The 27,831-nt window shown below is 40.6% G+C and overlaps 1 protein-coding gene across 9 annotated transcripts in view; it reads left to right on the top strand.

Moving 5' to 3' along the window:
* Positions 1 to 27,831, top strand: part of LOC140734855 (dedicator of cytokinesis protein 4-like) — a 356,660-nt gene that overhangs the window by 92,421 nt on the left and 236,408 nt on the right. For all 9 annotated transcript variants that reach the window (XM_073059457.1, XM_073059454.1, XM_073059460.1 and 6 more), the window contains exons 5-7: positions 272 to 368; positions 4,371 to 4,519; positions 26,822 to 26,906. In XM_073059457.1, the coding sequence (XP_072915558.1) occupies positions 272 to 368; positions 4,371 to 4,519; positions 26,822 to 26,906 (331 nt within the window). The remainder of the gene's footprint in view (positions 1 to 271; positions 369 to 4,370; positions 4,520 to 26,821; positions 26,907 to 27,831) is intronic.

Here is a 27,831-nt window from a genome sequence, read left to right as displayed (position 1 = left end):
AAGGATATTTTATTTTAAAAGGTTAAAGCATTTTAAGCACAACAAATAAATATATTTAATTGCTGAAGTTTTTCAAGAAAGTTGTGCTTGAGAATCATTCAAATCTGCAGACACATGCAGAAGAGATTATTTTTTGCCCATTACTTACATAAGGAAGATAAATATTTCAGTCATTCTGCACAAAAGAAGTGAAATGGCCCACTTCTTCTGTAAATTAATGTAGATAGGCGACCTTCAATTTATGACAGATCTGTTCTCTTTACAATCACAGGCAATTTGAAACAATCATTCCAACAGAAGACACAGTCATCACAGAAATGACAGGAACTTTACGAGAATGGGGGATAATGTGGAAACAGCTTTATGTGGTAACAATTTTCTTTTTTTTGTATTAAAAAAGCATATATCCTGAAATATACTTTGATAACTCCCTCCTCTGACCTCTTCTTCAGTTTAACAGTTGCAGGAATTCCAGCAGTGGAGAGTTGGTGCAGGACCCGAGGAAATTCACCCTATTTCTACCACAGAGAAATATGCTCGGATTATCAGTGTATCCACAAGCTTTGCTAGTGTTTAACAATGGGTTTTAATATTAGATGGCACATTCGCATTCTTCTCATGCGTGAACATTTTTGAGACTTGCGTAATCTTTAAGCAGACCTTAAAAATGCCGTCCATGTGTTGAACTTGACAGCAGTGGAAACAGTGGTGTAGATTTTATTGATTTTTTTTTCTCCCCCCCCCCCCCCCCATTTGTAAGTTGGCTCGGTAGTTAAATATATAATGAGCTCTGCTTTGCATCCATTATGGTTTTTTTTGTCTACATTTCTTCAAACTGTCATTTAACTTGCTGTCCTACTTCTGCTTTTACATTCTCGAAATTAAACCTGGAGAATATTGATTCATAATATTTCCTCTGCGCCAAAAGTCCTTCTGAAGGTAACCTTGCAAGAAACTTTGCCCATTTCTGAATTTTAATAATAATGTTACTGAGTTATGACCATAATGTCAAATGTGTCAGACGCCAAAGGGTATTTGAAATGAAGCCCTCAATTTTCCTTTTCACCTTGATGCTTCGAGCTTTGTAATGCATCAGAATGAGAGGAAAACACCTGGAAGTTTAGGGTCTCAAAGTTTGCTGTTCTCTCCGTAATATATTGATGTACTTGTTGAGGTACAGTGCAGAACAGGCCCTTTGAGCCATGCTGCCCAGCAACTCCCCCACGATTTAACCACAACCTAATCATGGGACAATTTACAATGGCCAGTTTGAATGCCTTTGTACTGTGGGAGGAAATGAGAGCACCTGGAGGAAACCCACACGATCATGGAGAGAACATACAAACACCTTACAAGTGGCTGTGGAAAAGGGAAAATTTATATAAAACAATGTCATGAGTAGCAAGCATAATCACAATATAGACTGTAGCTTTTATAAGGTAAAAATGCAATCTAACTCCCATCTGTCCATACCTTGAAGGGTGGCTAAATCTACTGGGGTAGGAGCATTCCTCAGCTGACTGTTGAAGTGAATGTTTACACAAAATACTCTGCAGATGCTGGGGTCAAAGCAACACGCACAACATGTTGGAGGAACTCGGCAGGTTGAGCAGCATCCGCGGAAACAAACAGTCAACATTTCGGCCCGAAACGTTGACTGTTCGTTTCCACAGATGCTGCCCGACCCGCTGAGTTCCTCCAGCGTGTTGTGCGTGAGCTGAATGTTTGGCTTCTATTTAAGGCAAACCACAATTATTGCTTGTTTTTCTTAACCTATTCTACAAAGTGAGATCTAAACATACCACAATTCGGTATGATCCTGAAGTAGCATTTATAAAATAATCAGATGAAATAAGCACATATTCAAGGAACAAAGCTACTGCATAATCTATTGTTTTATTTTTCATTTTGAGTGTGTCTGGTGTGAATCAAGTATTATTCAACACCTAAAATATTCTCTTATTAAGCTTGTATCTGCAAAGCAAGTATTCTATTATATGAAATGGAAAGACATTGAAATTAAAGACTGCAGTCCGGCAAAGAATGTTTAGATGAATTGGCATCGTAAACCATCTCACTGACGTTTTCTCAGTATCCTTGCACAAGTTCAATTAGTGAGAGGGGAAGATTTGTTCAGGTCAACTGGGTCACCTTGTGACCAGCAACTAGTTGTCAAGCAAAGCCTGTAAACAGACCATCAGCTTTCTCGCCAGAAGGTAGCATGTGTGCGGAAAATTAAATTGCAAGACAGCATGGAAAATCTGTTTAAACAAAAAGGATGGAAGGTAAACAAAGGATAATTCATTGCTTTCACTTCCTGTGCTGTGTCAGTTGTGAATTATTTTTTGCTGCGGGTTCTTTCAAATAATGCTGCTGAATCATTTGCCTCCAATGAAGGGATTAAAATGCATTAGTCTCAGCTATTAAAGTGAATAAACATAGAAGGTCAGAACACTAATATTGTCCAGCACCTGAAATAGAGATTGTACTGTATGTCACAGACTTATCCAAGGAAATAATTTTCAAATTAGATGCACACATTGAATCCAAAAGTGTCCAAAATATCTACTTCCCAACTTGCATTAATTTATACCCAATATTTACAGTCTACAGCTGCTGGAAATCAGAACTTGCTATCAATCTGGTAGATTGATTAAAAACAATTGGTTCTGAAGGGTTGTTTCCATAACAAAATATATTCCCCGGCTCCATTCTAAAATGAAATACCATGTAGAATTTTCAGCGACCGCTCTACCTTTTAAAGAAATTTCTTATTTAAATTCACGCCCCACATCCCCATGGAAACATGGCATTTCGGGTCAGGAGGACTCTGGAGAAACGCCTCAGCTACCATCTGCTACAGGCTCAGTGAGTATTTCAGTTGATCAAAAAGGATTGACAACATTTTTATTAAAGGATGCTGATCCAAAGCTACCAGTTGTTTTCTTGCTCAGTACCAGCCAAATGTGAAGCTTAATGGATTTGCTATCAGGTCAAACGAGAAACAGCAGAAGACTCTGGCGCCCAAAACCTGGAGATTTTAATTTGTGGGGCAGGTGCTGGAGCTGCCAAGCTGCAAAATGTAATTAATTTATAAAATTTTCTGCTAACTTTTAAGTTTTTTTTAAAAAAAACCTTTCTTTCTGCAATTCATTCCTCTATCCTTTTCTCTTCTCAACCCACCTCCCACATAATGAAGTTGATTTTCCCAAATTTCCTTTCTTCACAGTCCCCACCCCATACCTCCTCCTGTCTGGACTGTGCTGCTTGTGGCAGGCATTGATTTTGTAAGATCAGATATTTCCACCCTAATGTAGCACAATTTGATGCCTTAAGGCAGCGTCGGATCAGAGCCAGGGACAGTGACGTGGGCTGAATTCAAAAGCAGATCAGGATGTGTCCTTTAGCAGGGTGGGAGCATGTAGAAAATGGTTTTCCAGTGACCTTGATTATAATCAAATGAAAGTGCGTGGAATCCTATTCAGTCCAATATCCAGTTCCTGCAGCAAGAAGACCTGCACTGTCAACAACTTTGTGTTTTCAGAGAAGTCCCTGGCCATGCATCATATTTGTTCTCAATTGAATGTGTATGTAGTTTGCAAGTGACTTCAGTAAAGAGAACTTGAAATGGAAAACCTGATCACCAACAGCATTGATTAATTGACAGTTTTTTTTAAAAAAGAAAGCGGCTACATTCCAGAAAAGCGAAAGAAAAGAAAATGGTGTTAAAGATTTGTAGGGTAAATTTGTGTGCTTTGCAGATTAGGCAGTATTCATTGATGAGACGTGACTGAATTCAGGTCCACCTCATGACTGCCATGAAAATATATGCATTTCAAATGAGCGAATTAATTATCTCTCTCATGTCTTTGCTATCCTGAGGACACTTTGGGTTTTTTATTAAATTTTAGTTTGTTTTTCTCTTCAAGGCATTTAGTTTGAATTCGGGACAAATGTGATTTATGGCTAAGAATCTTTCCAAACACTCCAAGGCCATTTACTTAAATGTTTCTGCATTATTGAATCAGGAGGTTTTGTCATAATAGGCCAATTTATACGTTCACTTTTGTGAGAAAATTAAATATTTTGAATGGTTGATTTCCATAAGTTTCTCACCCCCCCCCCCCCCAACCTCACAAGTGCCTGTCTTTCAATCTCAGGAAGATGTTTTGGTTACCATCTTCAATTCTACCTGTATGTATTCGGCTTTATTTTGATTGTAAATGCAGCTCCACATCCTCTTTGTGTGTTGGTAGATCTTTCTGTATAGACCATGATGACAGTCCATGTTTTTGAAATCAACTACTTTTTAAAAGAATGTCATTTCCACAAAGCATACTTCATCTCATTTTTTTTCCCTTTTCTGACAGAAGAATGAAGGGGATTTGTTCCACCGACTGTGGCATGTGATGAATGAACTGCTTGATCTCCGTAGGCAGGTCCTTGTGGGGCATCTAACCCATGATCGGATCAAAGACGTAAAACGGCACATTACAGCCCGCCTGGATTGGGGAAATGAGTAAGCACTACCTAATGACTATGTTGGTATATAATATTTAATGTTTAATTTTATTTCACAATGATGTTCCACAGCAGCCAATAATGTAATGTGGAAGCACAAACAGGAAAGTAATATTCTAATATCAGTGCCATGCAGAAATGTTAATGCTTAGCATAATCGATTATAATTGAACCATAACATAAATATTAAATAAATAAAATTGTGGGTGAGAGCATATGTGGGGTGGGGTGACATCAGGCCAAGTAGTTTTGGAAATGAGTAAATAAAATTGCTTATAATATATCTATGTTAAAAGGATATTTAAAATCAAACACATTTTACTTATTTTTATGTTCATTGTATGAAGTGAAAGCTCTAAAATTACTAAGGATAAAGAAATCTGGCCAAATCACGTTTGGGAGTAGCTATGTAGGAGTACTGGCAAATTTCTACAATGTACCATGGAGAGCATTCTAACTGGCTGCATCGCTATCTAGTATGGGCAGGGGGGGATGGTGGGCTACTGCACAAAATCAAGATAAGCTGCAGAGAGTTGTAAACTTAGTCATCTTCATGATGGGCACTAGCCTCTATAATATCCAGGCATCTTCAAGGAAAGGCAGCATTCGTCATTAAGGACCCCTGTTACCCAGGTCGTGCCTTGTTCTCGTTGCTGCCATCAGAGAAGCAGGTACAGGAGCCTGAAGGCAAACACTTACCAATTCAGGAACAGCTTCTTCCCCTCTGCCATCCGATTTCTGAATGGACATTGAACCCATGAACAATACCTCACTACTTTTTAAAAGATTTCTCTTTTTACACTACTTATTTAATTTTACTATTTGATATATACTCCTATAATTTGCTTTTTTTCCTCTGTTATTATGTATTACATTGTATTGCTGCTGCAAAGACAAAGACAAATTTTACTACATATGGTGGTGATATAAAAATTGATTCTGGAAGGGTCATTGACTTTCTTCAGTGTATTTTCTGTTGTGTTTTAACTTAGGGAAATCTGTGTTTAAGTGAACTTCCTGTTACATTTACCTTCAAGATGGGTCATGAAGTGTTTAGCAGTCCTGAGAAAATTTCTGCAGCTGGTTTTTTTTTTGGTCACTCTTGTGAAATATCACCAAATCTTTTTATGCATCTGACATTTTACACCATCGAGTGTGGCTGCCCATCTAGCCAGCTTGCTGTATGCCCAATTAATTTACATGCAATTAAAATGCCACTTCGGGTGTAAGTGACATCTGGACAATGGAAAGAATGGTCTCTGTTTGCAAATTATTAGCATATCAGCAGCCATTTTGAATGTAAATAGTCAACTAGCCAAGGAATAAAAGCAGTAAACAGCAATGAAAGCAGATGCTATATTTATGTATGCCTTGAATGCTTTAATTTCCAAATTGGGAATGAAAGAAACACCCCACGAGCCTTTTTGTTAACTTGTGTATTTTAGTTTTAACACATTATGTAGACTTGAATTTCTGATCACTGACTCCCTTTACAACAATAGGTAATATATGGTACCAATTCATTTGGGTTTCCATGAGTTGGAAGCAGAGAAATGAAGTTTAAGATGAATCTAAAACAAAAAGCTGGAAGCGCTCAACAAGTCAAACAACACTTGTGGAAAGAGAAACTGAGTTGTTGTTTCAGGCTGAAAACTGGGAAAGTGAGAAGTTAGCCTCAACATCCAAGGAGGTGTTTCCATTATTTATGGCGCCACCTGGTTAGTAGGTAAATGAGGAAACTTTGTTCAAGGAGAGAAAAGAAATAAAGGGATTCGTTAAAGCTGCAAAATGCAGGTCAGAGGTGCGCAGAACATGTAACTAAAAGGAGAGTGTTGAAAATATGTACCAGAAGATGAGATATCATCAACAGAGAGAGTAATACTCAGTTTTTCAGGTGGATAACCATAGAACATTACAGCACAGAAACAGGCCTTTTGGCCCTTCTTGGCTGTGCCGAACCATTTTTTCTGCCTAGTCCCACTGACTTGCACCTGGGCCATATCCCTCCAAACCCCTCTCTAAACCTTACAACAGATCTAGTCATTTCTGGTGAAGCCAAACTCCTTAAGGCATGCGCCCAGGCAATAGATGAGATGCTTAGATTCAGCCTCATTGGAGGAGTGCAGGAGGGTGCCGATGGAAATTGTGATTGGGATCATAATTATTTCCGGGGTCGTTACAGAAAATCTTTCCTACCGAATGCAATAAGCATATACACCAGTTCATATCTGTGCGACAGGAGAACACGTTTCATAGTACAAAAGTCTCTTATTATTTCGTACATTATTATTGCACTGTATTGCACACTGGTAAATTACTGTGTATATTATTCTGTACTTTATTAGTTAATATTACTGTATTATATTTATTATTGCTAATTGTGTGTTTTTAAATGTTGCTGTTGTAACAATATAATTTCCCACTCGGGATCAATGAAGTACTTATTATTATTAAGTGACAAACTTTGGTAGTTTGGGGTCATTCCTGTGGAAGTGTGGTAATGCTTCGCAAAGTACTAATCAAATATAAACACAGGAAATTCTGCAGATGCTGAAAGTCCAGAGTGGCAACAAGAATGCTGGAGGAACTCAGCACTTCAGGCAGCATCAACGGAAAGGGATAGAGTCAACATTTTGGGCCATGACCATCCATTAGGACTGGAAAGGAAGGTGGAAGAAAACCGAGCAAGAAGCTGGGAGGAGGGGAAGGAGTACAAGCTAGAAGGTGATAGGTGAAGCCGGGTGAGGGAGAAGCTCACTGGGCGAGGGAAAAGGGGTGAAGAGAGAAGCTGCGAGGTGATAGATGGAAAAAGTAAAGGGCTAAACAAGGAGAAATTTAATAGGAGAGAGTGGACAATGGGAGAAAGGGAAGGAGGAGGACGACCAGAGGGAGGTGACAAGAAGATGGGTAAAAGGGATGCCAAAGTGGGTCTTCCGGTCACCGTTGACAAGACCGGAGCAGAAATAGCTGCAGATTCTCTTCAGCATATCTCCAGACACCTACTGACCAATGGCCATTCAAGGTTGAGAAAGATGTCATACCCTTCTACTGACGGCATGCAATGTTCTCAACTGTAGACCCCTGTCTAATATTTGGAGGAAGAATAGTAATTCCATGAATACTTCAACCCAAAGTACTGAAACAATTTCACCATGGTCACCCAGGCATCAGTTGAATAGAAAGTCTTGGCAAGAAGTTTTGTGTACTTGCCAGTTATTGATGACGATATCACAGCTGTATGTAGTGTACTCCTGTCTCTATGGCTACAAAGAATCCAAGTAGAGCCAATCCACAACCATGGCCTCAGCGAATCAGACATTGGAGTTGAGTACATATTGACTTTGCTAGCCCAATCTATGGGTGTACCTACTTTGCCCTAGTTGACACCTATTCCAAATGGCCAGATGTATTACCTACAAAGTCAACAATGACAGAGGCTCCAGATCTTCAGCCACTTAGAAGTTCTGGAAACGCTTGCTTCTAATGATGCCATTTAATTCAGTTCACAGCAGTTTGCTGCATTCTACCAGAACAGTGGATTTATCCACATCTGCTCACCCCCATATCATTCACAGACCAAAGGCCAAGCAGAGAGGTTTGTGGATACATTCAGACAGTTTTTGAAATCAAGAGGGGAAGGAGCATCGTCTGAGGCTCTCAATATATTCCTGCTGCCATCTCAAATTGTACCGCCTCCAGGCTTCGAGGGGATGTGTCCAGCTGAAGTGCTTTTGGGAAGAAAACTGCAGTTTTGGATGTAATGTTGCCATAGTTTCCAACATCTGAGGCAGCAGATGGTCAGATGCACAAAGACAGCCACATCGACCTTGGTCGGCGAGTGAAATCATTCAAGCCCGGATCTGCAAAATGGTCCAGCCATGATCACAGAGGGCAAAGCCACTGGATAGCAGGTCAGATTGTCAAACGAACTGGAAAGTGCTCTATGAAGTAATCATAGATGGGCATAGCTGGCTTTGCCACATCAACCAGTTGTGACCATGTCCTCCCGAAGGCTCAAGTTCATTGGGCAGATCTTCAAAAACAGAACAGCACCTTCATCTCTTCCTGGAAGGATTCGAATGACCCCAACTGAACCAACCACCAGTGGCAAACACCATTATATCAAGAAAGTGAAAGGCTGCAACCACTAAGAAGGACTAATTGTCAGCGTAAGCTGGTTCTTCCATTCCAAATCAATCCTCTGCTCAAGTCCTACAGGTAATCAACTTCCAGACGGAGGTGTTATGGCTGGCCAGAATAGTCAGCTGAAACCTATCCCAGCTGGACTTTCACTGAATGGTTGTTTTCCCAATTCAGGACTCAATTGTTCTGGGGTAAACCATTTAAATAGTTGTACTGGGGAGTGTACGTTTGAGTTGAGTTTTGAGACTGGTGTAGTTTAACTGAATAAAAGGTTATTTCAAATTCCATTTTGTTCTATTGTCTGGCTTTGGGTCTCATCAGTAGTTTTAGGAAGCGACTACAACAGTGGTCTAGGGTTAGAATGGTAGGCATTCTTAATGGTACAATACCATGCAAGAGTCTTAGAAACATATAAGTAGCTAAGGTGTCTCAGACTTTTGCACATTACTATTGTAATTTTCCGTATTGCACTGTACTGCTGACAGTGGTGATAAACCTAATTGTTATATGTGTCTCTATTGTGGACTGAGAGTAGGAAGGAGGCAGGGAGAGGGGAATTATAGTTGCAAAAAGGGGAAGGGAGCAGGAAGCACCAGAGAGTCATTCTGTAATGATCAATAAACCAATAGTTTGGAATCAAATGACCTTGCCTGGCATCTCAGGGCTGTGTGTGTCTGCAGCTGTACCACAACCCTGCTCCAACACTCCTCTGCCACCTGTCCTACGTCCCTTTGGCAGAGCTTCACCCTCACCATTCCCAACAGCTTTTGCTCCCACCAAATTTACAAACTTTTGCTCCACGCTGACAAATACAATATTGCATTAAAATCTTAGGCACCCTAGTTATGTACAAACGGTATATGTGCCTAAGATTTTTGTGCAGTACTGAATAACAGAGGGTATTGGGACCATTTGTGCTGCAAGTGTAGATACATTGATGATGATTGGACAGAGATTTCTTCAAACCAGCCTGACTTATGTCCCCACAGTGATATGAAAGACATTGGGGTAGGTTGTTCCTTGATTGTTAATCACTGTGCTCAATACTTCCTGAGTGCTTGCTTAACAGCGGCCTTTGGTATATGTAAATGTGGTCAGGATCAATGGTTGGCACTGCTACATCCACACACCATGGAAGGTTTATCATGAATCACAGACCCACCTTTTGCTCTGGTCTGTCCGATATAAAGTGAAGCCTTCAGATCTTACTGATGTGTCCTGTGTGTCTTGAGTGAGCCATGTCTCTGTTAAACACACAATGCAGCCATCTCTCATTTCCTTCTGATACACCAATCTTGCTCTTATGTTCCCAGTCTTGTTCTCCAGTGACTGTACATTTGCTAACATGATACTGGATAGAGGAAGTTTCATATCCTGACATTTCAGTCTGGGTTGGAGTCCTTCCTTCAACTTTTCCAGCCATAACAGTGTACCTTTGTCCACTGAAAATGCTGTACCTGCATACCTGAGAGTTAATAGAATGACTGAAGAGTGACTGTCTCAGCTGAAACATAAGTAAAAGGTGTTGCATAAATCCAGTATAAAGAGGCAAATCTCTTTCAACAGGAAAATGTACGCTTTGCAGTGGAAATTAAGGGCTCCTTAAGTTGAGGAAATTAAGGGAAACCCAATTTCCCTCGGGATCAACAAAGTATGTCTGTCTGAATGAGCAGAATTGGAACATTTCATCATCCAGGACACTGACCAATTGTAGTGTATTTTATCACCCTAACTGAATGTAGATACGTAAGGATTGGTCATAAGCAAGAGCATGGCTGTACAAAATTTAAAAGTGATCCATGTGTTTTGTTTATATGTGTAACTGACTGCATTGTTACATAGATAATTCCTTTTAGCCTTGAATTATTGTAAGCTAACATTGAAAATTAACCGCAATGTCCTGACTAAATATCTAAAATAAACACAGAGCTGTCATTGGGAACTGTAGGCCCTTTGTACCATCTTTCTGGCAGCAGCTGCTCTCTGTGTTCTTTCAGTCATTTAAACATTAATAGATGATATATCGATAAATGAATGAAACATCACTTTTGTTTTGAAGTGGAGATGCAGACAGGGTTGCACAATCTGTTTGTGACACAGCTGTTTTGTTGATTAGCCACTCAGTAAATTGGAATTCTTCCTCTGTGGTTCATGTCTGTTGAAATTTCCAGCATAAAATATAACATCAGTTTCCTTTTGGAAGTGGAGAGGTGGAATCAGATCACTCAAATGTCTTGACAGCCAATTAATTACCTTAAACAACATTAGTTTTATTGCCAGTGAATTTTTAGCTAAGCACAGTCAAATGTGATGGGTGGTTCAGTACAGACTGATGGGCCAATGGGTCTTTTTCTGTGCTGTGACTTTTTTAATGTATATTTTTTCCCCATGCTCAATAGATTCTTGGTTTTAACTTGTTTCTGATCAGTGTGCTGCATACTTTCCACCCAGGGGGCCACTTGAGTGGCAATGGTGCTATTGTTTTTAAAACCTCACTTAACACTACTTAGCACATTGTCTATGAATGTATTAATGAAAAGGTGTTGCACAATTTTGAATGAAGTTTATCTTGGTTTAAAAAGTATACCTTTTTAAATGTATGCCTTGCAACCTTTTAAGACTGGGTGTTTATCACAAATTCTGGCCACAATTTGAAATATATAAAAAGAGCCCTCATTTAAGATAGTAACCACTGTTCTTGGGATAGTTGCTTCCACTGTGTTGCATCGATACGCAATTTGATTCTGAAATTCTTGTTTTGTAGTTTGTTACAGCATTCCTCTAGCCAGCAAATGCCAACCGGGGTTAAATCCACATTGCTCATCAGTGGTAGTTGCTTAAATTATCACTGAATGCCATTGTTTTACAGAAGAGTTCCAATGGAAGAAGGGACTGGCATCCCAGGCATATAGTACCCACCCTCAACACACACACGAAATGCTGGAGGAACTCGGTAGGCCGATCAGCACCTATGGAAAAGAGTGTAGTTGACGGTTTGGGCCGAGACCCTTCCTCAGGACTGGAGGAAAAAGATGAGGTCTGAGTCCCGACAGAAGGTCTCGGCCCGAAATGTCGACAGTGCTTCTTCCTATAGATGCTGCCTGGCCTGCTGCGTTCCACCAGCATTTTGTGTGTGTTGCTTGAGGTCTGAGTTAGAAGATGTGGGGAGTGGAGGAAGAGACAGGAGGTGATAGGTGAAACTAGGAGGGGGGAGAGTTGAAATAAAGAGCTGGGAAGCTGATTGGTGAAAAAGATACGGGGCTGGAGAAGGGGGAATCTGATAGGAGAGGACAGAAGAGGGGAGGAGCAGCAGAGTGCAGGCAAGGAGATAAGGTGAGAGAGAAAAGGGGATGGGGAATCGTGAAGGAGGTGGGGTGGGTGGCCATTAGTGTAAATTCAAGAAATCTATGTTTATGCCATCAGGTTAGAGGTTGCTCAGACAGAATATAAAATATTGCTCCTCCAACCCGGGTTTGGACCTCATTGCAACCATGGATTGACATTTCGGAATGGGAAGTGGAATTAAAATGGCTGGCTACTGAGAGATCCTGCTTTTTCTGGCGTACGGAGCATAGGTGCTCGGCAAAGCAGTCTCTCAGTCTATGTCGGGTCTCACCCGTGGTGGTGAGGGAAGTGGTATAGCACTTGTTCTGCTTGCAAAGGTAAGCGCCAGGAGGGAGATCAATACGGAGAGATGAAGGGAGAACGGATTTGCACAGGGAGCGATCCCTACGAAAAGCAGAAAGTGGGGGTGAGGGAAATATGTGCTTGGTTGTGGGATCCCATTGGAGATGGTGGAAGTTGCGGAGAATTATGTGCTGGACATGGAGGCTGTAAGGGGGCGTTAGGTGAGAACACGAGGAACCCTGTTACTGGTGGGGTGGCGGAAGGATGATGTGAAGGTTGATCTGTATGAAATGGAAGAGATGTGGTTGAAGACAGCATTGATGGTGGAGGATGGTGTTATGTTCCCCGTAACGGGGTGGCTTACCAGCAAAGATAGAGAGGTCCGCTGAAGTCTGATGGTACTATTTTCAAACGTTTTTTATTTATAAAGGGGCACAAACGTATGGTTAATACAAAATATTCAGATCATATACGTCGTCACAACTCAATCTAAAGCACAGGTATAGTAATAATCAATCAGAAATAAGCTCTATCGTTGTCTAGGGGTAATGTATATATTGTTCGCTGTTTATCTGAAAGTCTTTTGCGGTTACTGCAATTCCACCAGCTGCCGTCTGTTGTGGTGTCGCGTTGGTGCACTTTTGTTAGAAAGAGAGAGAGAGAGATAGAGATTGAATGAAACAGTTACCCGACAGGTTTTCCAACCTGTAGGAGTTTGGTTTGTCGAAGTCTCGTTGGGGAATGGACGCTCATCTGTGGCCTCCCCTGTAGCTAAGCCGTTCTTCCGTGGTGAGGTCGCCAATCCCAGGCAAGAAAAAGACGCACACGAACCCCACCACCGGCTGTCGCTATCAAAACGCTGTCACAGGATTTCTAGCGTGTCTTCTGGTGCGTCTGAAGGGGTCCTCCCCCCCAGACCCTCCTTTATACTTCCTCACGGGATCGCCGGTGTCAATCTCTCTCTCAACCAGCCCACGTTGCCCGAGGGCTTTACACGTGGTCTTCATGAGACAATAGTCAGAGTCACTTTACTCTACTTCCCGGGGGGAACGTGGTCTTCAGCACGTCTCCCTCTCTCTCCCATTTCCTGTGTCTATTCAGCACGTCTCTCCCCCTCTTGGGTCATTGACCCCCCCCCCCCTTGACTAGGGCTCTTGCGATTCTCACAAAGGAGGGGGCTGGGATCATAACAATGGGAAGCCCCTTTCTTTGAAGGAGGAGGACATCTCCCTCAATCTGTATTGAAAAGCCTCATCCTGAGAGCTGATGCAGTGGAGGAATTGAGAGAAGGGAATTTTTACAAGTAACAAGGTGGGAAGAAGTATAGTCGAGGTATCTGTGAGAGTCAGTGGGCTTAAAATAGACATCAGTAGATAAGCTGTCTCCAGAGATGGAGACAGAGAGATTGAGAAAGAGATCGAGAATCTCCTTGCCTGTGCTCTTTGGTGCTCCTCCCCCTTTTCTTTCTTTCATGGCCTTCTGTCCTTTCCTATTAGATCTCCCCCTTTTCCAGCCCTGTATCTCTTTCACAAATCAAATTCCCAGCTCTTTACTTCACCCCTTCCCCCTCCTGGTTTCTCTATCATTTTGTCTTTTTTCCTTCCTTTCTACCTTCTAACTCTGACTCCTCATCTTTTTTTTCTCCAGTCCTGTGGAAGGGTCTCGGCCTTAAACATTGACTGTACATTTTACTAGAGATGCCTTTCGGCCTGCTGAGTTCCTCCAGCATTTTATGTCTGTTGCTTGGATTTCCAGCATCTGCAGATTTTCACTTGTTTGTTATTAGTACCCACCCGCAATTAGTTCAGGAATTTACTGTCCCCACCCAGGAACAAATTTCAATGTACTTGATTGTGTCTGATGAGGTCCTGTAATTCTTTGTGCTTCATCAGGGAGGATACCAGTTCGGAGCCATCTACCAGAGTCTGACTTGCAAATTCCATTTAGAGGAGGAATGGACTTATTGAGTTAAAGACCAGTAAGATCTTTTGTCACTGATGTCAGCCTTTCACAATAGCACAATTCCCTTTCTAATCTTGCCAACATTTTGCCCCAATGAGGAAGCAATTGGCCTTATTCCACTTCTGGGTTGTTTAGAGAAAGCTTTACTTCTGTTCTGGAGTGTTTGGTCCTGGAACAAGACCAAATAGCTTGTTTTTCTTCAATTTGTGGAAAAACAATCTTTCTATTTTGTTGGAGCTCCTGGGACTGCTATTAAAATAACTATGAGCATAATTATTTACATATAAGTGGTCAAATTTGAGTTTTGAAGTATTTGAAAGTAAATAACAAAAACTAAAACTCTTGTTTTGGTAGATATTTTTTCAATTTGAATTTTAATGCGAGAAAGAAATGATCTTCAACACTTTTCATGCATCATCAATTGAGGCTTTCAACTGAAAGACATGTTCCAGTGTGGCATTTTATTTGGAAGCATAAAACAGGCTTGTTTTTCATTTAAGTGCATTCAATTAGAGGGCCTCAAGTGGGATAAATGTAATGAAACAATATTTAATAATTTAGATTATTATTTATTTTTTTAAAGAAGATTAGTTTTAATTGTCACATGTACATTGAAACATCCAGTGAAATGTGATATTGGCGTCAACGACAGGCACAGTTCGAAGACGTACTGGGGCGGCCACCAAGAGTCACCATGCTTCTGGCGCTAACGTAGCTTGTCCACAGCTTAGTATCCCTAACCCGTACACCCATGGGAAATCCATGTGGTCACAGACAGATCGTGCAAACTCCTTACAGGCAGCGGCAGAATTGAACCCGGATTGCTGGTGCTGTAATAGCATGACACTAATCACTACGCTACCTTGCCACTCCAATTGGAGAGAGTTCCTTGTGTTTTAAAAATCACTCCCCTTGCATGATTACTACTGAAGCAGATAATAACAATCAGCAACAAGGATTAATATTGCTCAGAAGTACCTGTTCCAATCTGCAAAGGTTGCATGCAAAATGTTCATCATCAGGCCAAATTTGTAAGCATTTGTGTACAGGTGAGAAATGATTGCAATTAACTGTATGTTAGGAGCCAAAAGCAGATGAAACCTACAATGTCACCTTGTGCGTTGACAGCTGACACGATCCATGCTCCGTCATGATTTTTAAAATGTGTTTGTTTGAGGATGCAGAATTGGATCAAACCTTACGTACTTAGTTGTAGTGCTGTAGAAAATTCAGAAACTTAGCACATAAAATTAAGTTCAGAGAAATAGATCCAAATCCCACATCCCATGGTTATGTAGAACCTGCCTGAACAACTTCTTAGTACATTTCACTCCTATAAATAAATCTATTATTTGAGACCTGAACGAAATATCCAGGTAGCCATTGTGAACTTCATGTACCTGGAACAGATAGAAATTTCAACTGTCCATTTTAAAACTTGTACTTGCTGTCAGTTTATACAGCTATGATGGCCATTTCTCCCAAACACATTGCATAATATTCACAATCACTCTTTCCTCTCTTGTATGAAAGGGAGATATTAATTTAAAGGTGACCAGCAGTTAATTTGCCATTGGGCCTCAACTTCAGGTTTCCCATTGACTGGGCTGCAATCTTTGGTGGCGACCCCTGGAATTGAGGAAACTTTAGTGCTGATATGCTCTCTGCATCCTTCACCATTATGCTTGTTCCCTTCCATCCGCAGGTCTGCTTCCTTCAGGAACGGTTGGATGAAAGGCAGAGGTTAACGGTTGTTATTTAAGGATGGTGGCCACATAATTGGGTCATTGCAGTATCCCAGACAAGCCCCCCGAATATGTGACTGTGACCAAGTAACTGGAGAAACTGGATATGGAAGTCTTTATACATCATGATTATCACCATGAACAGTAATCCTTGGCGTGTTACATAATTTGGAGATGGGATATATAGGTGAAGTATTGGACATGAATGTACCAAAGCAAGAAGGAAGAGCAGTACCTGTTTTCTGGAGGGAAGATTTGCGCACAGGTTTTTACATGAGAAAACTGTTGAAATAGTCTACAGTTGGAAGCACTGTGAAATCCTTGAAACAATGATTAGCGGGCTTCAAGGAGAATGGAGCATATTAGCATCAAGCTGGGCACCTTTTTGTAGGATCTGAATCTATTCTTGCTTCCAAAGAATTAGTGTTACAAGTCTACATGTTTAGGCACAAATCCACTATCCTGTCTGAGAATGTTTCATCCCTCTACACCCTGCCAATTTCTTGTAATTGTCTGTTGGATTTCTACTCTAACTCTAGTCTTGTGCTGGGATGGAGCAGTTTGGAGCCAGGCCTTCTAAGGCCAGAGCAGTTTGAAGTTGTTTATTTGCACCCTCGTCCATTGAAAGTCAACTGTGTTCTACTGCCAACACTGAATATGCTTGAAGTATTGAGACTTGCAAGGACTAGTGGGATGGACATGGCACAATAGTTTTGTTTTGGATTTTGTATATACAGAAGATCAAAGATTAGCTTGATTTGTCACACGTATATCAAAACATGCAGTGAAATGCATCATTTACATCAAATCAAATCAGCAAAGTAAGGGTTATGTTAGACAGCCTGCAAATGTCGCCACATTTCCAGTGCCAACATAGCACACCCATGACCCACTAACCTTTATCTGTGCACCTTTGGTAGCAAATTGGAGCACCTGGAGAACACCCTCACAGCAACGGGAAGAGCAAACAATCTCCTTTGAGGCAGTGGTGGGAATTGAACCCTAATTGGGTGTCACTGGTGCTGTTTTATAGCATTGCGCTAACTGCTACAGTACTGTGCCACTCTATATATTTAAAAAAAAACCCCCGCTCTATCCAGGTAGATACCTTGGGCAATGCAGAGAAAAGGGAAGAGTGTCGGTAGAGAATTGAGGCTGCCCCTTTGGTTGTGTTGCTCAGGGATAGTCCTCTCTGGTTGCCTTCCCATATCTTCCTTTTTCTGCTCTTTGCTCTCCTAAAACTTTATTGGGCATTTTTGTGCTTTCATGTTGGTTGGGATCTTGCAGCATAGAGCAAATTACTACAAATATTGATACCCACCCAGTCAAGTGTCTGGGGTTCACCTGGTGCAGTTAAACAACAAAAACATTATTTGAGCGCAGCACTGGTCTGTTTTATAGAAGTGTGGTGTTTATTGTATATTCACTTCTATCTATTGCCAGCATAATGCGTGTTGGTCATATACACCAGCTGGAAACTGACTCACAAGAATTCAATTTAGTTATGATGCATTTGGTGGCTGCAAGCAGTTGTGGTTGAAATTGGTCATCTTTTGCCTTGGAGAAGCCTGCATTCCTTTTCAAGTCTTATTATCAATCTACCCTCAATTTATTTTGACAAGCTCATTGAATAGCAGGTATTACTGTCTTTCCTTATGCAACAGTGGAATTGAAGCTGTGAGAGATAAATGCAACCATCCCTAATCTGAATAGGATCTAGAAAGCAGACATTTGTGGCTATTTGTCTGTCACCTTGGCAACCAGTGGTTTTGCAGAGCAGTAGCATTTGTGGCTGCAGGAGGAGGCAGCTTTTGATGAGAGTATTCACCCTGTGGAGGTTGGAGTTAGAATTTCGGGGATTGTGGTGGTGGTGCCTCTTCTCTGCAAATAGTATATGGTTTGGGCAAGTGTGAAGCTCCAATTTGGCAACAACAACGTCAGTTCTGCACCACACACTGATTGACAGAGGGATCTGCCAATTCTGTAATCTCTGCAGGCATGAAAGTATGATGTCCGGTACAACACATTGCACAAAAATGCACAAATGTGCCTTGAGACCATCTCTAGTATTTAAAAATAACTTGTCTTTCAGATTCAAATTTTGAGACAATGATGTTGGAGGAGAAATGGTTTCTGTGTATTGATTTTTAAAGACTCATTTAACTCCTGTTGTGCTTTCTTTTTCTTGCCTTTTATTATAAACATTTATCAGCAAGTTGATGGAGGTTACAGAATATATTAGAGTACAAGAGTTTAAAATATCCAGGTGACGTAGCACAGTCGTAGATCATATTATTTTTGCTGCTGCTATTAATTTGACTCCTTTCCACTTTCATGCTCAGTAATTTCTCCAAATGCAATTCTCTAATGGCATGTCCTGATTGACGTCATTAAAAAGGAAATTACACTAAATTATATTTTTATTTGCAGAGTGCGTCTCATCATGGGTTTATTTCTGGAAAAAAGGTGATGAAAGTTGTAGGTGGATGTTTGAGATCTTTGTACTTGCCACAATAGAATCAGAGGAAACATATTATATAGGTCAAGAAAATGTGTTACGTGTTTAGATCACTATCACTTGATATCTGGAATGGCAGCTGACAGGAGGCCTGACTGGTGGTCTTGAAGCTGCCGTGTGCCATCTGCTGCATTTCTGTATCGTAGCAGAGGGCATATTGATGCAGCTCAAAGTGTTACCTAAAGCCTGGGATTGTTGGTTCTACAAATGTTTTGGGAATCCAAAGCTGTCGCATCTTGCACTCACAGTTCTAACCTGACACCAGATTTCTGATTTCTGGCATTTTTGCCTTTTGGATTTGGATGATTAAATTTAGGAGAGATGAGCTTTAAAGCCAGTGCAGACCTAATTTATGTCAAAAATCAGACTTAATCTTTGTGTCACAGATTTGGCGTCCTCACTCCTGTGGTCCTATGTTTATACCAGATAGGTGGTGTCTGTGAGGGCACCGTCTCCTGTGAACTGATTCTGTCATCCTAAAGGCAGAAGTGCATAGAATAGTCAAATGTGTGAGTAGCAGTTATCACAAAACATTGCAAATTAAATGGAATAGCTCTTTTGTTTAGCTTTTCATCTGAAAGGTTTTTCAGACTGATTTTTTTTGTCAGGCTAGAACTAAAAAATGTATTTAAAAATGGAATAATAGAATCAGTAAATTGGGCCAACATAGTAAATTACAGTACTAGTTTCAAATACTACACAAACTTTCCAAAACTAAATGTCCAAAAATCTTTGTTCTTTTCACTAGCTACTGGCTGATTTGTTTGGGGTGTTGATAGTTTTCATGTTGCTGTTCTGTTTTATAGATTAAAATAATAACTAGCAGGTAGATGGAATTGTAAAGCTTTTGAAAAGATATTTAGCTACCTTCAGCAGTTTGAAAACAGAACATTGGGCAAACAATCAGTCACTTCTCAATGTTCATTGCACTAAAATATTAGATTAGACACAGACTATGAAATTCTGTCGTCCTGTCACCACAAATTGCACATCTCAGTAGGGTTCATGTGTGTTACTTAAAAGGAATGTGATCTCTGTTTCAAAATTTGAGGATGGAGCTATTGGAGAATTGTGATAACTAAATATTTCTATTGACTGATTTTGGAAAGCCAGAATCCCTTACTTGCTTTTGACAACCTTTCTTTCAAAGCTTATTCCAGGCCTTAACTGGTGAGAGGATTGTCAGTGTAAGCAAAAGAATTTGCTTGATAATTTTGGGACCTTACTTGATTCCACTCCTGTAGAAGGGGGATGAGAGGAAATCTCCCCAAACTCTGCCTCTGATGTTGTTGTTCATCCTTCGGAGTCGAAGACGACCACGACTTCTGTCAGGTGGATGGTTTGTGACTGTGGGTCCGAAGGTGACTGGTGAGGCCAATCCGGGCCCTGAAAACTCACTCACATGTGGGACACATGAGGGTAAATGGAAAGTAAACCAGTAAACGTTTCTGCCATATCTGCTCTTACCAAATTATTGAACTCATTGCCCTGGGATGGAATGAAAGTTTGATAGCTTTCTTGAGTTGTTATTATTCTTGTTTTGAGCTTTAAATCTTCTGTCTTCATTTAATCTTTTTTAACTACAACTTCTAACAGAAGTCAAGCTGAGTAACTGCAGGAAATAGGGATCTTTGCTCGCTCAGTTTTACCTTCTCTGTGGTATTGCAATTTGCTGGATACTGACAGGTCAAAGAGCATGGCTGAGAATTATCCTGGAAAATCTGAAGATTCCTATTTATTTTTCTTGCCCTATCAGTTGTTGAAGAAAAAAGAAAAGCCAGTAGGATTTTGCCATTGAGCCTTCATATAAAATCCCCATTGCCTTTAATACATCTGTGCAAGTTCAATAGCTAAATATTTAATCTGCTTTAATTCTGCTTTGCTGAGGACTATTTCACAAATGTTGAACTGTAACCTCCAGCTCTTGGCATGTTCGCAGAAGTAAATGAATGTGAATTATTAGGAATGGCGTTTAGCAGGAAAATAAAGCAAACCCAATCTATAATGAAAACTGTTACTAAGCTGATTAAGATAATAGCTTATTCATAAATTACAATACATTGATGCCACACAAGTTCTCCTTTTGAATTTTCTTAGCCGTCACACTCACTGATGCAGGAAATAAATCCAAATTGATGCAAAATATTTTAAGACCCAATTTTAGAGATATTTTTGCGTCAAAATTGGTCACATATTCCTTCAATAACCATAGGCAAACCGTTTGTTTTCTATTACATCCAAGACAATTAACATTTTGCATTCAGTTACTTTAGAATTTGAAATGTGGTTTCAGCATGTATATCATAAACAAGAGAAGCACACTGCAGATGCTGGGGTCAAAGTAACACACACACACAATGCTGGAGGAACTCAGCAGGTCAGGCAGAATCTATGGGAGTGAATAAACAGTTGATGTTTCAGGCTGAGACCCTTCTACCGGACTGAAAAGAAAGGGGGAAGCGCCCTCCCTCTTCAGTCCTGACGAAGGGTCTCAGCCCAAAACATTGACTGCTTGTTTCCACGGATGCTGCCCGACCTGCTGAATTCCTCCAGCTTGTTTGTACATGTTGCTTTGACCCCAGCATCTGCAGTGTACTTTGTGTTTACCAGAATAAAAAAGATGGGGGGAGGTGAAAGAGGCTAGCTAGAAGGAGGGAGGTAAAGCCAGGTGGGTGGGAAAGGTAAAGTGCTGGAGAAGAAGGAATCTGATAGGAGAGTTGGACTGTAGGAGAAAAGGAAGGAGAAGGGGACCCAAAGGAAAGTTAATAAGCTGGTGAGAAGAGTTAAGTGGCCAGAGTGGGAAATAGAAGAAGGGGGGATGGGGTGTGGGAAAAGTTACTGGAAGTTAGAGAACTTGATATTCATACATCAGGTTGGAAGCTACCCAGACAAGAATATAAGGCGTTACTCCACCCTGAGGATGGCCTAATCTTGGCACAAGCGTGTCCAAAGCAATGTGCGAACCTTGGGCCATTTGGTTTTGTGAGCTTGTTCAAATACTCTGTTGAAATTTAGTGTTTATCAAACCCCTCTGCTCTGAGCCATCAGGCCCTGTTTTGAAATGTTAATTTGCCCAGTGTTTTAGTGAAGGAAGTTTCATACTACAGGCAACACGAGTGAATCTGCAGATGCTGGAAATAAATAAAAACACAAAATGCTGGCAGAACTCAGCAGGCCAGACAGCATCTATGGGAGGAGGTAGTGATGACGTTTCGGGCCGAAACCCTTCATCAGGAGACGTACTACTAGTACGGTCTCAATTTCTGATTTCATGTGTAAGTAACTTAGTTTTAGTTTTAATGTGCTTTTTCAGCATTCCTACAGCAGAGAAATTGGGAAGGCAGTGCTGGAAATTTGATGATGCGGTTTATCTCAGCATACACTTATTAACAATGTAATTTCAAGGAAGTAAAAGATGATAGTGGTCATTCATCCAGTCACTTTGTGTCACTCAGGAAATTTGACCGCGCATACTTCAGTATCTGACTCATTTCCTGTTTCTTTAAACACATCATGGGGAAATCAGCCTACATTGTCCTGAGAACAACCGGCATATAACAGAATGGGGATCTCCATCTATCCCATAATTAAACTTTAAAATCTACTCCCCCCCCCATTGTTTTCAAATGCACAGACCTCAATGTCCCAAATGCGTCAAGACCGCGATTTCCCAAAAGCACCTGATCCTCAAGTACTGAGTTCCTTCTGATGCCCCCAGCAGAAGCTCTGACCCTCTGATTTCTCACCACCCTTAATACAAATAGCAATATTATCTCCAACTGCTGCCCTCTCTCCATCTTTGACCCGTGTCCTACTTATCTACAAGCTCAGTTCCAGGTAGTACATTTTACCTACGTGCTATTGTTACATCAATTTACCATTGCACTGGCAAGCAGAACTATACCATTGCATATCCCCAGGCTGTGCTGTCTGCAGTGGGATTAGGCTAAAAAGATGGAGTACCATGGGTGCGTGACCTCCATCTGTGTTGCAACCTATCATTCCGTGAAGTTCTTTTTGCCCTTTGAGATCCTTGATTAGCTTAACGTTAAATCTTTTGAAATAAAAGGAATACGACACAATACAACACAAATACGACCTTAACCTTGGGTGTTTGTAATGTTTCCCTTCCAGAGATTTTCATGAGGATTGACACTGCAAACATGGGCTTTGGAAGGGATCTTTGGTGCAAAGGTTCTGCATTTGTGTGTGTTGCAATATAGAAGCAGTTGAAGATGCTTTTGATGCATTTTTGTTTTGAGATTAAATCTACAAAAATTCTAATTTGAAATAGCTCTGATTTAAATGAGAAATTAAAAGTGAATAGCTGGTTGATCTATTTCCCGCCACTCTAAGCATCTTGTGCCCTTACCTTAAATCAGTGTTAATCTTTGAGATTTGCATTTCAGAATGAGGGAAAAGGAAAGATTGCGCTGTTATTAAAATGTATGTTTTGCTGATGTTCAAAGCAACTAGTGGTGGATCATAAGTGGTAGATCCTCTTACTATCTTTTCTTTCAGTTAGTCCTGACGAAGGGTCTCGGCCTGAAATGTCGACTGTACTCCTATAGATGCTGCCTGGCCTGCTGCGTTCCACCAGCATTTTGTGTGTGTTGCTTGAATTTCCAGCATCTGCAGATTTCCCCGTGTTAGTGGTAGATCATGTCAGGGGTGAACGTTGGTTGACAAAAATTACCAGAGAGATTCCGCTTTATGTGCTGCCCTAAGCAAAGTATGCTTAGTGTGTTGCATATGTGGGACCATTGTTTGCTTACCTGCAACAAACATGCACAATTGTGTTTTTGTGTTGGTGATTCAATGTCATTTCATTTTTGAGCTGCACTTCTGTTCTTCCTGTCTGTGTTTTGATAAAGGATTGAACTTCACTAGTCTTCATTAGTTACCTTTCATTCAACAGCTTTGGTTGGTTACCAGCTGTCCTGTTTTGTTGATGTCTTGACCTCTGAGTCAGAAATCTGTGGTTTCAAATTCTGTTGGGTTGCATAATCCAGTGTAAGATTTAGTTCTGCATTTCAAATAACATGTGAAACTGCTATCCTCAGCATATTCTGGTCTATATTTATTCCTCAGGCAAAGCCCTCAGAGCAATTTACCTCTTTGATGTTTATGTGGTGCTGTGTACAAATTTGCTTGTGTTTGTTTATGTAAGAGTGACCACACTACAAAAGTAGTCTGTTGGCCCTGAAGTAGTCTGTTGGTGTCCTTGGGATGTGGATAGATACCGTTTTCCTCTTTTGCATCCTTTATCATGGTGTGTGGTAAAGTACATTCATTGTCAACATGAGGCAGTTTTCCAATCATACTAAATTGAGAAAAACATAATCACTGTGCTTGACTGGAAATTCATGGTCATCGTTAACATGGTCATTGCTGTGATGGGGAATTTTAGGAAGAGTGTATGTGTTCATGCAAGGTATTGGAGGGGAGGCAGAGAGAGACAGGCTGGCAGAGGAAAAGCACGAGAACACAGGAGACAGAAATCTAGAGTGGGATATAGGATCTGGATAAGTCACTTTTTATTTGGCAACACATTATTTGGGTATAAACCATCCTTAGCCTGGGGAATCGGTGATTAAACATGATATTACAATGCTTACTTCTGATGGTATCAGTGAGCGTCACTGACTGGAGCTGGAGCATTGGACATTCACGTTATGTTCCAACAGAACAAAGGAGAAACAGCAGATTACCTTGGAGACAGTTATCACAACATCTATTTTACAATTGGACCCTTCCTTTTATTATTTAGAAAGATTTTCATGATTGTGACCATGGAAATTTCTGACAAAAAATCACCTGCATCTCGCTACAATTCCAATATAATATTTTTAAAAGTAATAGATTATTTTCGGTTCTGGAGGCATTGTAAAATTATTTTTGATGCTGTTGGTCCCTTGTGATACTTTTCTAATGTGGCGTTAATGTTGTCTTTAGAGAACCACAGATACAGATGGAAGTGGTATGGTTCTTAATATCTAAGCTAATGTTTCACTGGAGCAATCTTAAACCAATCCCATCATCTCAGATCCTCTCCAAGGTCTCCTAGCCGAAAACGTTTTTCTGTTTTTGCATTTAATGATACTGGCCTCTATTTCAAGTCAAGCTGATTGTCATTTAATTATATTCATTCAACATGTATACTGCCAAATGAGACAGTGTTTCTCCAGACTGGGGGTAACACACATATAAGACACAATAACTTAGGAAAGTAAGACTTAAATCTACAAATGAATTTTGTATGGATAAACGGTCATGGTAGGGTACAGTACAAATTATCCGGTGACACTTTGAATGCGATGTGGCAGGAGGGTCAGGAGCCTAACGTGGGAAGAAACTGTTTCCCATCCTGACCATTTTTGTTTTTATGCATCTGAGACTCCTGCCTGATTGTAAAATGTCAAAAAACATACCGGATGGATGGGTGGGACCCTTGGTGATACAACTTCCTTTGGCAAATCATTTCATGCAGTTTCTTTTATTTTCTTAGACACAAATCTAAGCCAATACCAGTCAGTAATTCTCATTTATAACTGTCATCACTACAGAACTTCAATGATGCTGAATATCTCAATCAAAATTTCTTTTCCATTATAGTGAAAACATTAGTCTCCCTGGACAACCATGCATTTCCATCCTTGGATCCATCTTCACATCCAGATATGTTTCGGAAATATTTCCTTTAATGCTACAGGAGGAATTTCAGAAATTTAAATAGTGGCTTGCTTTTGTTTGGAAACCCCTCCCCATAGGTTAATGGCCCAAATCTGCCAACAATATTTGTATTCCGAATTTGGCCATATTTCAGGGGAATGGCAGAGAGGATATAGATTTCAGCCCAGCAGTTAATAGGGAAAGGGAAGATTGCAGACAAATGACCCTAATGCCAGTTTACCAAATGGCTTTCACTTGTCTCGACAGATTACTTAATAGATTCGGTGCTTGGTAAACATGAATGGTGCATTCAGATGCAGAGATTGAACAAGCTGCATAAGTATGTCATTAAAGCCTGTTCATCTGCCTGATAATAAACAGAACAATGACTGAAATTTATTTCAATACTGAGCGTTGCCAGAAAACGCTGAAGGTTCCAGAGATTAAAATTGCAAAATCGAGGCATTGCTCTCGAAGTTTAATTTGTGTTTTAGCTGTGATGTAACCATTGATCTTGCCTTTGGTATGTGCCTCTTGATGGTGCTTGCTGTAGTTTGCAGTGTCCCAAGCCTAATTAGTAAAATTGAGCTTTGTGCTTCATCGCTGTACTTTTAAATGTTAAGATTGTGGGCCAGCGCATCTGTTCTCTCCTAATTTTAAAGAATTGAAGAAGTGCCAAGACAGTGTATCATGCCATCTGGGCATAATTGAAAAGCAACTACACATCAAACTAGCATTATAGTGCAGCTAGTACAAACTGTAAATGGGATGAAATGCTCTTTTTATCCAGCTTTACTGTAAGAGTTTCACGTTGGAGTCTAACATGGGTGAACTACAGCTGCAGTTGACACACTACCCCTACAGCTACAGAGCAGTGAGGTTTCCTTTCACATCAGGATTTCCAGTAATGTTACATCCCTCTTCAAAACTAAGCAGCCTGCTTGTACCTTTTTAATTTGCCTGATAAAAATCCAATCTTTGAGGAGTTGTAATCTTTTCCATTAATACATTGCGAAGGCTCTCACAAATGCTGTTTCCTCACTCTGTTCAGTTCCCTTGGGTTGAACCTGACTGTTCACAGTTTCAGCATCCTATTTATTGCTGAATGTAGCTTCCAACTTAGCATTTCCCTCTTGTAACAGCATTATCTTCAACCATTGCTGCAGCTCCTACAGTCACTGTCGAAGTACCTGCTGCCTGTAGAATGATTTGCATTGTTGAGGTCATAAGGTTACACAAGTGAAAGTCTACCTTTGTTCTGCCTGATTTAACCCTTAAACGACTGAAACATTGAATGTTTAATTAGTTCTAGAAATCAGCTATGTCACCCTTGTGCTTGTTCAAAGCCCCACCTGGATTCTGACTGGTGTCACCCCCTCTCACCTGAGAAGTATTTTTGATTTATGTGTTATTAGCTACCAGCAAAGCTTCAATTTTAAATGTGCATTGATCTATCTAAATTCTCTTTATACATTGCTGCTATTCATCAACTCTGGTCCTGCAATTTCCTCATGCCATCTTGGTCTACAATGATGCTGTTAATTTCTGTAATTACAGAGTGAGACAGACTGTTCTTTTGAAGTATTTGATAAATTATATTAATCTATTGAATGTTGTTTCATCTTCCCAATAGGCAACTGGGTCTGGATCTGGTTCCAAGGAAAGAATTCAGTATGGTTGATCCTGAAGAAATCAGTGTTACAGAATTGTATAAATTGGTGAGAATCTATTTGAAAACTTAATTTATTTTTCTCTTCTGAAAGGAACTCTGGTTGAATTGAGCAGTACTGTCCCTTATTATTCTAAAGTCTTTCGGAATGTTGCTAAAGTTTGAAGTTGTGAACTGAATCAGTGAGCATCTATACATTCCTGTGCTTTAAGGAATAGGAGGGGATAGAATGGGAGTCATATTGCTGGGAAGCCAGGCTGGAACAAATGGCTACAATCCATTTTTTTAATACACATTGCTTCCTTTTCCCAGAGAAAATTAGACTACTTCACTTCAAACCCTTCATAAAATCTCAGACAACTGCAGTCCAAGCTTCACACACAAAATGCTGGTGGAACACAGCAGGCCAGGCAGCATCTATAAGGAGAAGTACTGTCGACGTTTTGGGCCGAGACCCTACGTCAGGACTAACTGAAAGGAGAGATACTAAGAGATTTGAAAGTAGTGGGGGGAGGGGGAAATGTGAAATGATAGGAGAAGACCGGAGGGGGTGGGATGAAGCTAAGAGCTAGAAAGGTGATTGGCGAAAGTGATACAGAGCTGGAGAAGGGAAAGGATCATGGGACGAAAGGCCTCGGGAGAAAGAAAGGGGGAGGGGGGAGCACCAGAGGGAGATGGCGAGCAGGCAGGGTGATGGGCAGAGAGAGAGAGAGAAAAAAAACTAACAACTAAATATGTCAGGGATGGGGTAAGAAGGGGAGGAGGGGCATTAACAGAAGTTAGAGAAGTCAATGTTCATGCCATCAGGTTGGAGGCTACCTTATGTCCCAGCCAGTATATAAGGTGTTGTTCCTCCAGCCTGAGTGTGGATTCATCTTGACAGTAGAAGAGGCCATGGATAGACATATCAGAATGGGAATGGGACGTGGAATTAAAATGTGTGGCCACTGGGAGATCCTGCTTTTTCTGGCGGA

Source organism: Hemitrygon akajei, chromosome 10 (assembly GCF_048418815.1).
Source record: "Hemitrygon akajei chromosome 10, sHemAka1.3, whole genome shotgun sequence".
In the NCBI taxonomy this organism is placed as follows: domain Eukaryota; kingdom Metazoa; phylum Chordata; class Chondrichthyes; order Myliobatiformes; family Dasyatidae; genus Hemitrygon; species Hemitrygon akajei.
This window is presented reverse-complemented; position numbering and strand designations above follow the sequence as displayed.